Source organism: Brachyhypopomus gauderio, unplaced genomic scaffold (genome assembly GCF_052324685.1).
Source record: "Brachyhypopomus gauderio isolate BG-103 unplaced genomic scaffold, BGAUD_0.2 sc62, whole genome shotgun sequence".
Lineage (NCBI taxonomy): Eukaryota > Metazoa > Chordata > Actinopteri > Gymnotiformes > Hypopomidae > Brachyhypopomus > Brachyhypopomus gauderio.
The window spans coordinates 279,197-297,147 of record NW_027506883.1 but is presented as its reverse complement, the minus strand read 5'-3'; the positions used below and the strand labels follow the sequence as shown (position 1 = coordinate 297,147).

At 43.2% G+C, this 17,951-nt stretch overlaps 1 protein-coding gene across 1 annotated transcript; it reads left to right on the top strand.

Moving 5' to 3' along the window:
• Window positions 1–10,205: 10,205 nt before the first annotated feature.
• On the top strand, window positions 10,206–16,953 carry rhbg (Rh family B glycoprotein). Its single transcript, XM_076988471.1, has 10 exons — window positions 10,206–10,516; window positions 12,355–12,544; window positions 12,627–12,777; window positions 12,967–13,114; window positions 13,456–13,622; window positions 14,031–14,168; window positions 14,303–14,436; window positions 14,923–15,041; window positions 15,228–15,301; window positions 15,979–16,953. Exons 1-10 carry the CDS (start codon window positions 10,324–10,326, stop codon window positions 16,054–16,056), a joined length of 1,392 nt encoding a protein of 463 aa, XP_076844586.1. The 5' UTR covers window positions 10,206–10,323; the 3' UTR covers window positions 16,057–16,953.
• Window positions 16,954–17,951: the final 998 nt, after the last annotated feature.

Here is a 17,951-nt window from a genome sequence, read left to right as displayed (position 1 = left end):
ATGGTACCACCTTGTAGTGGAACCTGAGCCATGTCTGTATGACTGTATGTCTTTTAATCCCATATTTTTGTAGGATGATTGTCTTTGATGTGTTTGAGGTGTCTTGCATCGCCGTCCCTCCCAACAGCTGTCGCACTCGTCTCTCTTGTCCGACTGCATTCTGTAGCTGTTAAAAGTGATAGTGTAACATGCACCATCTCTGCTCTTCCTTCAAGATTCCTCTGTTCGACTTTTCTTCTCTGAGTTGTTATGTCGACAAGAAGTCCTGTAACAGGCTGTTGGATCGAGACTATGAATATGACTAATGCAATTAAAGCAACAAATCAGGTCATAGAGAAATAAAAAAACTAATCACATGCTTAAGCTGGAGTTGTCCTAATTTATCAGTCCAGTAAATGTTGTGTCCATACCCCAATTCATATATAGAGGCCAAACTGAAACTACACCTGCAGCAAGTAATTATAGGTAATGACAGCTAACAGGCTTTTTGGGACAAGCACAACCAAGCTTGCTTCACCACTCACTTCTAGATGGTTCTATGATGCCCATCTTCAGCATGTCTTCCACCTATTTCCTCAGATCTTGTATAAATCATGCTGGTATCCTGCTGTATGTTTGTCTGATGGGTTCTGATGAGCTCTGTGCTTTCCTCCAACCGTACCAAATGTGTTGTAGGGGAGGTTGTGTTGCACCAGATGGTGCTTCTGCTAAATTGGCTGTTTGCCATTTTAAGATTGGGTTGCACTCTTGTATTCAGGTTCTCTGGAATGATGACCTCCATGAATTGCTCCAGGATGATGTTGTTAAATTCATCCTTTACGGGTTGTCTTGGATGAACTGTTCATTGAGATCTTTAGGTGTTTCTCTATATGGTACCACCTTGCAATGGAACCTGAGCCTGTATATCTCTCTGTTGATCTCATAGTTGCATCTATCTATTCATGATCCATGTCAATGTATGCTGCACATGCTTAAACTATTTGCTGGTTGTATGTACTGTGCTGGGTATTACCTTCTGGTTTCTGCTGTTACCTCCACCTTCACTTGAACCTTGGTTGTTTCATTGTGGATAGTGGCTCTGATGCTTACTAGTCCTCTGTCCCCTCCTCCTGCTTAGTGTACAGTGTCAAAGTGCTGGATTTGGGATGAAACCCATCGTGCTTTGCAACAGGTTTCCTTGTCTTGATTTCAATGGCTTCTATCTCCTCCTTTGGCCATCTTATTTTGCCAGCAGAGTAACTGATAACTGACCCAGAATGGAGGTGATCATAGCCTGGATCGTGCTCTTCCCATTAAGCTGACTTCTCGGGACTTGTCTCACTATTTGTAGTTAGTTGGCTGTAGTTTCATCTTTCTTTGTGGCCTCTTTGTGATTCAATTTGTCTGTGGGAGTCCAAGGTACTAACATTAATTATTTAACCTTACGGTAGTACAATCCCCTCAGTTCTATGTACCTTCCCTCTTCTCGTAACAATCTGACCACACTTATCCCGTCCGAAAGTCTGTCCGGTGTTGTTGTAAATCCTGGTGAGATGGATTAGTGAGCTGATATCTCATACAGCTTGTTGTTATTCATGTAGAGAAGTTGGCTGGTGGTTGCTCCATTCTGTAGCTGGGTTGTCTCCCACAGTTCCCACTGTGTTCCTGATGATGTTACCCAGTGTCACTGGCATCAAATCATACGTTTCCTTGTTGTCAGTCTAGGCAGTGCACAAGTGGGTCTATCTGGCCTTACAGTCTCGAATGACTCAAATGTTTTATCTACCAATGGCTGGTGCATGGGTCCTCTGGTAATCTTGCCCTTTCTGGGCACTGCTCATGTATTGGATGATGCGCCTACTTCCATACAGCAGCTGGTTCATTTGTATTGCCAGGTGCTCATGGAATGAAGTTAACCCAGAAGGACCATGCCAGGGTCTGGAGCTGTCCATCCCTTCATACATGAGAACCTTGGATCTGCTAGTGTGAATGCTGCTGAACCTCCTGTTCAGGGTGATTGCTGTTGTCTGCTCTCAGGTTCAACAGCTGCTGGGCATTGTTGTATGATGCTTCAGGTATTGACAGCTTGATTGCCGCCTTCCTGTGGTCCTGTTGGCCTTTTCTCTGCATGGCCCCTTATCTTGGCCTCCAATCTATTGTTCATCTTGTGGCATCTCAAGCATCTCAAGTATCATTGTTGCTACAGTGAATATCATCTGGTTGGTTTCAGAGATGTTGCAAGTGATGCAAACTTGACCATGATCTCCAATCTCAGGTCAGCAGCTTGATGCATGGGTACACTGGGTCTTGGTCCCCAATTTTGGGATGTGGGGGTAATGATGATAACTCCTATTCATGAGTGTTTTGTATTTGTTGTGATTAGTAATCTGTCATATATTTGTCACCTGTTAGTCATATGATGACTAGCAACCCTTCTGCTCATATACTGGTGTATCTCCAGAATCGTAATTCTGAAGCAGTTGGGGTTTACTAAAAGATCTCACGTATCTGTGCCAGTAGTCTGTCATACCTGATGAAAAAGTGTTCTGTATTAACTGTTTGTCTCGTTATTAACTGTTTGTCTCGTTATGCCATCAGGTAGATGTTACAAGAGTGTTGCGTCCACAACAGTCAGGCTCACAAACAGCTTGTGAATTTTTTATTTTTTTTTTGCCTCGATAGCGTGTATGTTAGAGGAGGTCTAGCAATATAAGAATCTAATTGCACAGTGTATGTGCATTTTTACTGTGCACACCACAATAAAACTTGTATCTTGAATGACATATCTACACACAACAGAACCCATCAGACAAACATACTACACAATAGCAGCACAACTCGTACCGACTCTGAGAAAAAAGGTGTAGGAGATACTGAGGATGGGAACCAAAGAGACATATAGAGTGAGTGGTGCAGCTTGGTTGTGCTTGTCCCAAAAAAGCTTTTAGCTGTGATTAGCTATAATTACTCGCTGCAGGTGTGGAGTCATCTTGGCCCCTAGGTGTGAGTTGGGTGGCGGATTAGGATGCTTCTAGGTTGAGATGTCAATGCACTTTGTATCTCCTGTCTTGGACTATCATCTGTCTGATGCAATAGGCTCAGATGCTAACTTTTACTTTAGATTCAATGTCTCAGCTCCACAGCCGGTTACGGGACCTCAGGTCTGCTCAACAATCCAGAGGATGAAAGTTGGACAGAGAAATCTTGAAGGAAGAGCAGATGGTGCACGTTCACGTTACATCGTCAATTTGCACAGCTGAAGAATGTGGTGCAACGGGTGGGACAAGTATGACAGCTACTGGCTCAATGTACAGCTCAACCACATCAAAGAGACCTACAGGCTCAGGTTCTGCTCCAAGGTGATACCAAGTGGAGAAACACCAAAAACAGCTGCAGTCCAGATTCAAAGGTCTCTGTGAAAAATGGAAGACTCCAAAACAACCTGCAGCAATTCATGGAGGTCATCAATCCAGAGCTGAGAACCTGGATACAAGAACATAACCGCATCCGCATCAAGCCAAGCAGCTAAGTTAGTAGAAGCATGCATCCCTTCTTGAAGACCCTTCCAAAGCTGTGGGTCAGTGTGACCTCCCCTATAACCCATCTGATAAGTTTGGAGAATAGAAAGAAAGGTCATAGGCCGAGAGCCAAAGTCCCAAACACTGCAGTAGAATATTCCAACATACTCAGCCTCAAGCCAAACCATAATCACGCAGGAGTGTATTAGTGGTCAAATAATCTGGCATATGAAGGTGTTAGAATAAGGTTTGAAGAAACATGCCAGTAATTAAAGACTTGCTACAGAAGCAAGAAGTGGTTGCTAATATTATAGATAGACCTGGACTACAAGCCAAGTAACAGGAACAGTGAGAATATTTTCATCACCCGTCCAAATAATTGGATTCAGGTGTTCCTTGGCCACAGGTGTATAAAATCAAGCACCTATGCATGCAGACTGCTTCTACAATAGGGTTGCCACCTGTCCCGGTTTTCCCGGGACTGTCCCAGTTTTCACTAGGTTAGTTCAAACGACTATTTAGACTGTTTCTGCACACTTTAAATCCGTCTTTTTTTTTTTCTCGCTGTGTCCATTTTACACCCCCCCCCCCCCAATACATGAGGCTGGTACCATGTATAACATCGTGGAAGCGATTGGGAGTGACAGCACTCACATGAACTGTTAAGCCATATAAAATGAACAGGGTCAGCAGAGGAATATGAGGGAACTCAATCACAGAGTTCGGTGTGATGTCCGAGAGCCATATCGCTGTAAAAATGAGAGCACAGTATTCTCTGGCTAGCGGCCGTTGTGTAGCCCTAGCCTTTAGCTTAGCATACAGCGCACCTGTTTTGCCACGCATCCACCTTGGCCACTTCCTCTGCTGGTACAGATGCTGGGCCTTGCTGGTTGTAGTCTGTGGAGTCCAACAGTAGCAGAAAGTCGAAGTCCGAGAGCCTAATGGTTAGTTCATAGTGAACTTTACCAATATTCAGGGGTGCCTCTCTACTTGCTGGTTGTAGTCTGTGGAGTCCAACAGTAGCAGAAAGTCGAAGTCCGAGAGCCTAATGGTTAGTTCATAGTGAACTTTACCAATATTCAGGGGTGCCTCTCTACTGTATTTGACTGTGGAACAGGTGAACAGTACATTTACATGAAATAGGTGGAAAAAGCTGGAATAAATCATTGATGTTGGGAGGACGACACAAAGACTGTGCGCCATCTTGTTCATAAACCTTGTTAGTATGTCTTGTTCATATGTCATATGGTAACGTCAGTTATCCCTGGTATCTCAGGTATCAGGTCTAGCATTCCTTGTTGTCTTCTTGGTGTCAGATGGTGTAGGTCTGGCGAGGTTGTGCTAGTGTTCTTTACTGGGAAGTACTGCTCTGGTAGCTCTTCCTCATATTCTCCACCCGTCTGACTCTTTGCCCTGGTTCAAGGGTTCCCTTCCTTGATGATTTGTTATACCAGGTCTTCTGGTGCTGTTGGGCTTGATCAGGTTATCTCTGACCATCTTTGTCACTGCCTCCATTTCTGAGAACATATGGGAGTTTGTTGATCTTCTAATTTGTTCCCCTGCCATTTAGGATGTCCAGTGGTCCACAGCAACTCAGATGGTGAGAAGCCTGTAGATGCTTAATGTAGCCCTCCCTGTATGTGGAAAGAAGGAAAGACAGCCACTGGTTCCAGTCCGGTCTTGGGGACAAACTTCCTGAGCATTGAGCAAACTTCATACTGAAGCACCATTTGGAGTTTCATGGGTTGGTTGGTCTGCCCATGCCTAAACTTCTTGAGCTGCTTTGATGTGAAGTTTGTTCCCTGATCTGTGAGAACATATCTGGTGTCATCTACTCCAAAGAAGTTGAATTTATCCGCAAATATGTTGGCTGTTATTTTTTAACCTTTTGCAGGTGAAGTCCCCCAAGTACCTAGATGCATAATTGCTATTGCTATTATTGCTATCCTAGTGAAAGGAATGTCCACTATCAGTAAACTGACCCTGAGGGCTTTATAACCTATAGGTTATATTTCATTGCACTCTGGTCAATATTTGCAGTATTCTGTAATATCTAAATATTGCCTGGGTCAGTAGAACCTTCTAGCAATCTTAGCTAATCTGCTATACTCTTCAGCATGTCCCATACATGGGCTGGTGTGTTCCATCTCAAAAATCTTGTTTTCTAAGCTGTTGGGGTTTACTAACTGATCACCCATGTCAGTCTGTCAGTAAAACCTCTCTTACATGATGAAATTGCCAAATGCTTTTTGTCTTTGCCACATTGATGGCTTTATAATCAATGTTTTTAAAGTTAACAGTTGCCTTTGTAACTCAGTAATGGTGTCTTGGATATGATTATTCACTCTGGTGTTTGTAATAGTTTTATAATAACAGTAACTTTCACCTTTTCACGCCTCTGTCCTTTTTGTTTTTCTTTCTCTGCAGTTGTGTAAAAGGTAAGAAGTCTGTGGTGTTGTCGGTTGGCTTGTATCCAAGTTACAGCTATAAGATCAGCAACCGTTTCTTGCTTCTGTAGCAGGTCAGGCACGTCTTCCTAATAAAACATGTTAAAGGGATTGTCTCCAATACTCACACTGTCTACAGGAAGCTTGACCTTCGACGTCTATTAGCAGATCTACTGTTGGGTGTTCTTTTTCCTAATCAATTATGCACCTGTAATTTGGGGGCTCAAGGCGAATTTAGCTAGGGGGCCCATTAACATTAATATGTGAGAAATAAAGCCTGGTTTATACTTGACGCGTCGCGAGTGGCGCGAGGGTCCGCGCGGCGAAAATGACGTAATCGCTGTGGGCACGAGGGCACCTCTCGAATTTTGTAACTTCGCACGCGCCGCGCCTCAGCGCAATGAACAAAGTCATGTTTGCTGGGCTCATACACCTTTACAAGGTGGCATTAAAGCACTTGTACGTCACTTTCAAGGTCCAGTTCAATATTTCTCAGCACGAAAAACTTAAATAAGTTAAATATTTATACATATACTCGAAATGATTCGAAAGAATTCGCTTTTAATCACATTATTTAATGGTGGTTTATTTTCAAAACACCCAATATTAACGTCTTCACGTTCTCTCATGTTTCATCCTGGAATTACAAGAGGCTCGTATTTGTTAACGTAATACAGGAGAACTGTTCAGTCAGATAGCCATTTGTTGTGAAACGAAGTAGTTACAATTTCAAACATTTTCAAGTACTTTAGCCTAAATTCCATCACTTTTCAAACCTGGAACACAATGCAACATTAAAATTCGTCAGGTGTTCCTTCCCCTGTTTTTGAGGGGTGTTTCTTTATACTACCACATATCGTTTCGGAGAACACTGCACGCGGAAAGTATAAACGCTTCCACCGTGCGCAGGGTCGCGCGAGGTGGGTCGAGTCGCGCGCTACGGTCACTCGCGAAAGTATAAACTAAGTTTAAGTTAGCTAGTCAGGGGGCCCCTACAGTGGGCTGCAGTGGGAGGGGCCCAAGGCAATTGCCTAGGAATGCCTCTATGCAAAGACCGCCTCTGCCTGTAATGCACAAGGCTTGAAGCTGGACGCTGAGTTGAGAGTGTCAAACACGCAACGTTTGTTATTACAAACGAACCTAGAGCAAAACAACACCAATCACAAATCACCAAAGGCTGTGATGTACTGGTGGTGAACCTGGTGATGTACCTGGTGGTGGTACTCTTGTAGGAATATGTTCTCTGACATGTACACTGCAGTGTTTGGGACTTTGGCTCTCAGGCTAGGACGTTTCCCATTGTACTTTAATCCAAACTTACCAGAAGTGACACATATGTATGCTTCAGCTAACTCAGCAGCTTGGGTCTGATCGTTCCCTATATACTTTACTCTAAACTTGCTCTGGAGGTCACATTGCTATTACACATTACACATCTTGTAGGTTTGAGATGGTCTTCAGACAGAGCTGTATGCTTCTACTAACTTGAGTACTAACTTGAGTACTAACTTATGTTCTTGTTTTCAAGTTCTTAGCTCTGGATTGATTACCCTGGAATAGTGATTACATACGCCTCTTGAGGATTATCTTAGAGGCAGTCATGGTCTGGTGGTTAGGGAACCAGTCTTGTGACCGGAGGGTTGTGGGTTCAATTCCCAGGCCCTAGGCCATGACTGAAGTGTCCTTGAGCAAGGCACTTAACCCAAAGTGCCTCCTGGGCTCTGGGCACGTGTGCACCACAGCCCCATGGTGATCACTTGTGTGTGTGTGTGTGTGTGTGTGTGTGTGTGTGTATGTGTGTGTGTATGTGTGTGTGTGTGTGTGTGCACCACAGCCCCCTAGTGATCACTAGTGTGTGTGTGTGTGTTCTCACTACACAGATGGGTAAATGTGGAGGACAACTTTCGACTGGGATGATAATTGCACAATTGGCATATTTGCATTAATCTTAGAGTAATCCATTTAAGTAGTTATTTGGGTGTATCTCCACTTGTTTCCACCTTGGACTGTAACCTGTAAATTCAAATCTCTCTGTTGATTTAATTGTGTATGATGGCCTCTTTGACATTTCCAGATTTTTCCTGTGTTTGTAATCCATGGTGATGTACACTCAACTGCCACTTTATTAGCTACACCTGTCCAACTGCTCATTAAGTGACTTTGAACGTGGCATGGATGTTGGTCCCAGGCTGGTCTGAGTATTTCAGAAACTGCTGATCGTGGGATTTTCACGCACAACTATCTGGGGTTCACAGAGAAAGGTCCAAAAAAGAGAAAAAATCCAGTGAGCTGCAGTTTTGTGGGCTCAAATGCCTTGTTGATGCCAGAGGTCAGAGGAGAATGGCCAGACTGGTTCGAGCTGATAGAACGGCAACAGTAACTCAAATAACCAGTCGTTACAACCGAGGCACGCAGAAGAGCATCTCTGAACGCACAACACTTCGAACCTTGAGGCGGATGGGCTACAGCAGCAGAAGAGCAAGCTTCCCCTCCCAGTAGCTCTCTCGTCTCTCCAGTTGGGCCACATTCTGTTGGAACTGATGGTGTAACAAGCGCCACCTATGTGCCTGCTTCAAGATTACACCGTCCAACTTCTCTTCTCAGGAGATATGAAACCCCGAGAGTAGATATGAAGTCCCGTAACTGGATGTTGAGTTGGACAGTGAATCTAAGGCAACGTAACTAACCGTATAGTCTACCTTAACCAAACAGAGGCTAGTCTAACTAAAATTAAAACCAAGCAATTAAATCCCGAACTTGAAATTTAGCAGAATCTAAAGCAAATGTAATTAAGTGTAATTAGATATGTGGACAACACCAGAGTAAAGATCAAAGTCCACAACACAGTAATTGGACACTTACATTTAGTTTACGCATCTGTAGGACATCCACTCATATTCAGAAGTAATTGTTATTCAACTTCTACTGCCCACTGTCATGGTCTGATCAAAACCCTACACCACCAGACACAACAACGAACAACAATAAGGCAAAATAAGTTTTGTGGCTAACCAGACAAAGTCCAACAACCCAGACAACCCAGTCAAAATGTCCACTGTAACTTCAGCATGTTTCTATCAATGCATCATGTGAGTGAATCACAAGACATAAATACAAGGGGATTGTCATACATACATACATCATACTCAAGAACATAAATTTCATTTTTTCTTATTACTAAGGGCATCATACTTCAGTAGCCCAGTTATTTTATTTGAATTTATAGATGACATCTCGACTTGGTTTACTAAATGAAGTTGATGTGTGTGTGGTTTCAAAAGTGGTGTCAAATTAGTACGTTGGAAATCAATGTAGAGAAGACAAGGCAATTGATTTTAGTAGTAAAGTGAAACAGCCACTGTAGTAGATCACAGGTCTGCTAAAAGCAACTGTTCATCGTTTTAAATATCTTGGTGGAGTTTTGTACTCCGACTTAAGCTCTGAGGGCAATTGGGATGTCAATCACAAAGGCATTTAAAGTGGCTTTATCTCATTAAAAATGACGACTATGAGGTTAGTCAGAACAATACAGAACTATTATACCATTGTCTGGTTGAAAGTGTTCTCTTATGGTAGCATGGTTGGGAATTAAAGAGGCAAGGGCAGAAGAAAGCTCATAAGGACTGTGAGAATTGGTAGTAAATTAGTAGTTAGAAATGAAATACACATGGTAGGCTTGTACAGGGAGTGGACTTGGAATAAAAACATGCTTGTGACCATATGGTACATCATAGATGCATGTTATTAATGTGCCTATTGTAAATGTCATGTTTTAAAGTCATTAATGTTGTCAATGTTTTTTCCTTTAATGCCATGAGCAAATCAAATGTCTTCACTGTAGACAATAAATTATTCTATTCTATTCTGTTCTATATAAAAACAAATGAGCAAATTTCCTAAAATTAAAACTTAGTAAAGAATTTGTAGAAATTAACTTTACACTGAAAGAAAAAAAGTCTACAATAACAAACAAATAACATACAAACAGTGAATAGCAATGACAGCTGATTGTACACGTGTATAGAGTTCACACAAAGTTCACAGAAAGTTCAGTGCATTTAAAAATTTTCCTCAAGAATTTAAGGGATGAAAAAAAATCTCCCTGTGTATTTCCGACCAACACACGCTGTGGTTGACAGTCTGTGGGATAGACCCCACCTTTAAAACCCCACCTTTAAGGTGGATGAGAGGAATCCACCAATCACCGTAGACGAGGCGTGGACGTCACCGAGCGCACCGCGCGTCCAGCGATCCACAGGTGAGCTTTAAACGCCACACACACTCGCCTTTAAAAGTTTGAAAGCTCTTCGCTGAGGTGAGAGGAGCTCTCGTGGTGGCATCAGCTCAGGGCTTGACCGGGAGAGAAGTTCGGTAACAGCATGGCTAACACGTCCACCAACATGCGGCTGAGACTGCCCATAACTTGCATCGTCCTGGAGGTCATCCTCATTATCCTGTTCGGAGTCGCTGTGGAATACGACCACGATGCAGGTGGCCAGGACCTGCACAAGAACCACTCACACGACCCACACGACCACGTCTACGAGAACAGTTTCTACTATCGCTACCCCAGTAAGTGTGCTTGGCTAAGAGCAATCAGCACTCGCATTAACACCTAACTACCGTTAGATGGTTTTAGAGAACAACCTTTCTTCTCACATTTTCAGGGCTCGATATAGAATAATTTGATTGCCTGAACTTTGTGTAATTATGTGTGTAAAGTCCAGTAAAGTGCCAGTTTAGTCGGTACGTACTTTTAGCCACCTGTTTTGGGTTTTTATTACTGACACACCCAGTCGTCAAGACCTGATACAGTCTGAGTTTATGTACTTCAGAAAATGACACCCATCCAGAACTGTGCCTTCCAGGCCTGGGTTCTGGGTGTATGTCCTGGTTCTGGGTGTATGTCCTGGGTTCTGGGTGTATGTCCTGGTTCTGGGTGTATGTCCTGCTGTAAAACATGATGCTGACTGAGGATTTTGTGCAGTAGTCTGAAATGTTTGAGGCTCTCTTGTGAAAAAGATTTGCCTTAAAGCTATTTGTATAATAGGAAATCAGTAGGATTATTATTGTAATAGGGAAATTACAGTGTCTATTAAAGAAATAGATAAAATAGAAATCGTGATACTTGCTCATTTCCTTAAATACATTATTTACAGCATTATGTAACATTAAGAGACCATGAACTTCATGAGATAATATAAACACCTTCTGTGCTTCGCATGAGAAAATAATCTATGATGAACACTTGGAGATTAATTAATTTAGTTAAGTTATGTGTTACTAATTTGTCGTTTCATAGTGACAACAAGAAAGGACACATTGAGTCCCTTGTGTTTGGTTTACACACAAGATTACGTTTTGGGCTGTAAAAATACTTGCCAAATGACCCTTAATGTAAAGTGTAATAAAAAAGCCGTTATGTTGTTCTACAGTTAAACGTCTGTAAAGACTATTATACATGTGGCGTGAGGCACGTTGCCTGAGGGACTGTTTGCTCTAATCATCAGTGGTTTCGTCCTCTGGGCGATATCTTAATTACAACTATTTCTTTTCAGCAGTCAGGTAAACTGTTCATCAGCCTGAAAATTAGTGTGACATTTGCTTTGAAAATCGGGTTTGTCAGTTTAGGGTGTACAAACTCTTTTGTGGATCTGTCTGTCATTCTTTGACGGGTTAACGGCGTGTCTCACTCCCCTCACCTCCCCTTTTTACACAGTGGCAGGCTGTGGGCAAGTGTGTGTGAGGTGTGAATGTGTATGCAAGTTCACCTGAGCTAGAATTTCACCTGTAACTTCACAGGTGAAGGACACAGATGTGTTTACACAGTCACACCTGCATAACACAGGAGCTGGAGGGGTGGGATGAGGGTAGGAAATTAAAGATGATACCTTGTTTGGTTTCTTAGGGAACATTTTTTTTTATTCTTTACGGTTTGGATTTTTGTGGGAATGTTAGGTGCCCTAAATCATATTTTACAAGATCATGTCTAAAAGTAGAAGGGGTGAAATGGACCACAGTAGAAACAGAAGATTGCCAAACCAGACGATTTTGAACACAGAAGACCAGGCTTTCTGGTTTAAACGCTGAGCTATGTCTGCAAATTGTGGGTCTCCTGCTTTTTGGGAAATGTTTTGTTTAGTTATACATTTTCAGAGAATACATTTTTCATTTTCAGTATTGAGAATGTAGATATTGCCATCTCCTGTGCAGTTATGGTTCTGCAATAATAATGTTTCACCTTTTTAACACCATACATCACATTTTTCCTTTGTTGGTTATTTCATTTCATCATTTTTCAAATGTCAAAGTGATTCTAAGAAAACAATTGGGGTGTGTGTGTGTGTGTGTGTGTGTGTGTGTGTGTGTGTGTGTGTGTGTGTGTGTGTGTGTGTGTGTGTGTGATTTAGGCTTCCAGGATGTACATGTGATGATCTTCATCGGTTTCGGCTTCCTCATGACGTTTCTGCAGCGCTACGGTTTCAGCAGCGTTGGCTTTAACTTCCTCATCGCAGCGTTCTCCCTGCAGTGGGCCACACTCATGCAGGGGTTCTTACACAGCTTGGAGACAGGAGGCAAAATCCATGTTGGAGTGGACAGGTGAGCATCACTCTTCCTCTTTGCCCTCTTTTTTCTACTCCCAAAGCTTGGCCAGATGATGTTGACTGGTTTTCTCCTGCAGCATGATAAATGCAGACTTCTGCACCGGCGCTGTGCTGATCTCTTTTGGAGCTCTGCTGGGAAAGACCAGCCCAGTACAGATGCTGACCATGGCTATTTTTGAGGTCGCACTCTTCGCCGTGAACGAGTTCATCCTTCTTAATGTCCTCCACGTAAGTCAAACCTGATTCTCTCTGCTGATACGATCATCTCTCAGCGTGCAAACCGATAAGAGTCCCTGCAGTTGTACGAATTTATCACACATCCGTTATGCTGCAGCCCTATTTTAAAACATCTTTATTAGAAAAACACAAGCAAGCACAACCCTGCTGTGTTAATCACGTATGTATGGATGTGTACAGGCTAAAGATGCGGGCGGCTCCATGACCATCCACACTTTTGGGGCGTACTTTGGTTTGATGGTGACCCGAGTGTTGTACAGGCCAAACCTGGACAAGAGCGATCACAAGAAAACCTCTGTGTACCACTCTGACATCTTCGCCATGATCGGTTAGTGAAAGACGTTGCACAGAAACAAGAATACAACCACAAATCGAGCAATCATCTCGGATCATCATCATCATCATCATCATCATCATTACCATATCAAGGAGTTTGACAAGGAATGTGGCCAGATAAATAGACACCTATCCTCATTAGTCAGAGGAAAAAAAATACATCTAGCATTTTTCAGACTAAGAACACAGGGCAAATATTGAAATAAGTGTGTTCACTAGAGTACGAAAGACATGCACCTTGAAGTATTTACACGTGAGCCCAGGAGAGCAGACACACGCGGGTTTGTCCTTTCTGAGATGATTAGGACCTTCATGACCTTCTTCTCCACTCAGGCACCCTCTATTTGTGGATGTTCTGGCCCAGTTTCAATTCTGCCATCACCGAGTACGGGGACGCCCAGCACCGCACCGCCCTCAACACGTACTTCTCCCTGGCCGCCTGCACGCTCTCCACATACGCCTTCTCTGCCCTCGTCAACTCGGAGGGGAAACTGGACATGGTGAGCGCCCCCGTGTGGTTAAAATGTCTTACAGCAGCTGTGTGGAGCTGCAGAATTGTTTTGTTGTTGTTGTTTGAACAGTTAAACAGTCCCCACACACTGCATTCCATACTATGTTTTTTTACTCTGTGTGGCGTGTGTATCCTATACTGTATGTCATATAACGTCGCCGATAGACTGGTTTTTATCTTAGTCACATAATCTTGAATGGCAGGTGTCATCTACATAACGGGTTGAGCTTTGCTCTAAGCCAGGGGATTAGACTCTTTGATTGCTAACTGTAGATGAACAATTCTAGATTTCAAAATGCAATGGCGGGATTACCGAAGTCTGACCACATCCGCCGTCACAGAGATGATGGTGCTGTGTTTGAATACAACTAAAGTCTTGGTGGTGTGGATGCTGCAGGTTCACATTCAGAACGCAGCCCTGGCGGGTGGCGTTGCTCTGGGCACCGCTGGTGAGATGATGATCACTCCCTTTGGCTCCATGATTGTCGGGTTTTCGGCAGGAGCAATCTCAGTGCTGGGCTATAAGTATCTCACAGTGAGTACCGACCCTTAGGGTTAGAACTCTTTTAAGCATCTTTTGGGAAAGGGCACATATATCGCAAAAACAGGCACCTTTCAGGATATGCATTGCAGCCTCTCCAAAGGTCTCTGTGTCACTGTCTTTGGCAGCCTTTCCTGGAGTCGAAGCTCAAGATTCAGGACACGTGTGGTATACATAACCTCCACGGAATGCCGGGAATTCTGGGAGCTGTCGTTGGGGCGATCACCTCGTTTGCAGCAACCAAAGAACACTACGGTGACGGGTGAGAGCTGCTCACTGACTCGTGTGCTCACCACGCAGAAGCCGTTAAATCAGGGGTTAAGGGTTAAGGGTTTAAGGGTTTAAGGGTTTAACTGACAACTGCTACTTTTCATCAGCTTTGGAAAGGACAGGTATCGACTTGTTGTCATTAGGGAAAGTCAGTTGTGCATATGTCCTTAGGAATGTCAGTTGTTCATATGTCTGTAATGTTCACCCCAGCGCCTCAGGGGGCGCTGTTGCGTATGGGGGGGAGCTGTGCGGTGGCCCTCAACCCTTTACACATCAGCCATAGCACGTTTTCTCTCTCTGGCTCCTGACTGTGGACCAAGACATAAGACATTTTTCCTCATTTGATCAAACAAAGCATTTTAACATTGCATGTACAGGGGTTAAGTGTTTACCTGACAGGAATTCACTAAATTTTGTAAGTAATAGGTACCGGTAATTGGTATGATGTGACACTGTCGTCCCTTCCCAATGTGTTTAGGTTGAAAGACGTGTTTCCTAAAGTCATGAGCGGGACCCCTGTGTCCACTCAGGCGGGCATGCAGGCCCTGTCTCTGCTGGTCACACTGGGCATTGCCCTGCTCGGGGGACTCATTGTTGGTTTGTACCTGTTATGGTTTCACAGACACATTCATAACCCAATATGTCAAAGTTAGATATATGTGATTGTGAAAAATGTTTAGTAAAATCTGTTCAGGGGTGACATATTTTATAGACATCATCCTTGCAAAAGTATTTTATTAGATAGAACACTAAGTTCATGCTTGTATTGATGTGTTTCCTCAGGGTTTATTTTGAAGTTGCCCATTTATGGAAGCCCATCAGACTCGCAGTGCTTTGAGGATGACGTCTACTGGGAGGTAAGAGTGCTACTGTGGAATCATTAATGCATATAATTCCAGTTAAATGTTTGTGTTTGGACTGACTTTTACATTTTGTGTTCGAGACTAGTCCAGTGTTGCCTCAAAAAAGGGACTTTTTCATCCCTCAGAGTAGTTGAAGAATGATTTAGGTGGACTTTTTCATCCCTCAGAGTAGTTGAAGAATGATTTAGGTGGACTTTTTCATCCCTCAGAGTAGTTGAAGAATGATTTAGGTGGACTTTTTCATCCCTCAGAGTAGTTGAAGAATGATTTAGGTGGACTTTTTCATCCCTCAGAGTAGTTGAAGAATGATTTAGGTGGACTTTTTCATCCCTCAGAGTAGTTGAAGAATGATTTAGGTGGACTTTTTCATCCCTCAGAGTAGTTGAAGAATGATTTAGGTGGACTTTTTCATCCCTCAGAGTAGTTGAAGAATGATTTAGGGTGGAGTTTTGGTTTCTTTTCTTTCAGGAGCTTAATTTTATAGTTTTGCATGTGTTTCTTTTGTACTGTTTGAACTCCAGAGTGCTCCTGTGTTTTGACTGGGAGAGGACAGGGCAGGACAGGGCAGGCGTCTGTAAACTTTATTTAGACGCAGGCACGGTGCACAGATGAGAAAGGAGTGGTGTCAGAACACGACGTACGCGTTTCCATAACTGCTGTTGTCTTCTCAGATCCCTAAAGAAGAGGACGGCTGTCAGGAGATGGCAGCAGTGAAGGCAGTTGAAGAGGCCGAGAAACTCAACGGTTAATTTACATGTGTGAGTGCCATGAGCATGTATGAATGTGTGCACATGTGTGTAGCAGTGTATGTGTACACATTTACCCGCCTCAACACACCATATACACTCAAAACTGAGAATAAGTGCCACATGAACTGTGGTCAACTCTAGAGGTATGAACTGTATACTTTTCTATTCAGAACAATGTGTAAACATGTGGTGTATTGTCCGCTCATACAGTCAGATGGAGTAACTCTTATGGGGAAGAGTACACATATGTAGGACCTTTCATATGTTAAAACTATTTAGCATTTTATTTAGAGTAGTATCTTTTTATTTCTTTTTTACGTTTATCTATGGGGAGGTTTCACACTTTGTTTAAAGTATTGTCCTGGACCAAGGGCAAAACTATGGCTACCAGAAGGTAGCATTAAGCAGCAAACACTCAACATGCTCTCTGTACTGATTTAGAGCTTGTTGCTGTGAACCGGCAGTTATTGTGAAATTAGCTCATTCCCTACGCAACCACCAGATGGCGCCACAGCGCTACTTGACTCTTACAATACATCGTAAATATCCACAGCTTTTCTAAAGGAAAATTGTGATTTAGAATTTACGTTAAGGTCGGCGATATTCTTTTGAGAACTATAAAATAAGCGTGTTATTCTTTTTTCCTTTTATTCCCAATTACATATGTGATGTTGATACCAACAAGAAAGTCACATTTTTATATTTCAGATCTATACTGAGTGAAATAAAGTCTACGCAATTTGTTTCCAATCATGTTACCATACCCTGAAAATGATTTGTAGTCTTTGTACGTTTCGTTCTTTTAATTTGAAAGTTTAAATGCCTTCACTACACACTGTGATAAAAAAATACTTTTCAGCAATCTTTTGGGTCTAATAAAGAAATTACACCAATACACTTATTTGTCATATGGCATGTTTAAATTGCAACAAACGTACGTGGTGATGGGGGGGGGGGGGGGCACGAGGGGGGTGTGCGGAATAATGTGTGGAATTATTGCATTAAAACACCATTGGCAGCTCTCCGCATTAATTCTGCGTCCCGTTATTCTAAAAACAATGCTTTCAAATTAAAAAGAATTCTTGATGAAAGGGCTGGATTTAATCCGCTTCAACACTTAATAGCGCACACAATTACCGTGGACGGGGTTCACGTCGAGTCCAGATGGTCTCCGGCGCGTAATTAGCACAGTTACACTTTTAGGATCAAACGACGGAGAAAGGGCGCAGGTCTTATTTTGACACCGCGGTGCTGAAGCCTGAATGGTCAGGAGGAGGGGGCGGGGTTATTCAAGCTCCGCCCCTCTTTTCATTCTGCTGCTGCGAGGTGGCGTCACGGCGTGAAGCTAGGCCGTGAGTCTTTCCCATGGTTTAGACAGGTGGGCAGCTGTGTTCACAATAATAGGTTAAGGCTGAAGTACTTAATCATCTACTCAAACATAAAAAAGGACTAACGCAGAACGGATTTACATAATTGGCTGGTTTGCAAATAGTTTCCAAGTCCAGTTTTACACTTAGAAATGGAGTTGGTTCAGTTTTGATGAACTGAAAAATTAACGTCACGTGACTGATTTGTTTTCTTAGGCTATTTATGTTGGGTATTTCCCCCGCAGACGTTTTACACACATCCTAAATCATACAACAATAATAAATGGAGGCGTGCGTGTGAACCCGGCCCAGGTAGGCAGGCCCGTGTGCCGTGGGGAGTGCGCGCCCCGTGTGAACGGGGCAGTAGGGGGTTGCGGTGTGGGTAAATGGGCCTGCTGTGGCCCTATGTGGCCCCTGAAAGCCGCTCTGCGTGAAGAGAGTGGCCTGCTTCAGCTCATTTTAACAGGATTACAGGCAGGCTGCACTCATGGGCGGCCAAGACACTCAGAGTCTGCGTCTGGTCTCCAG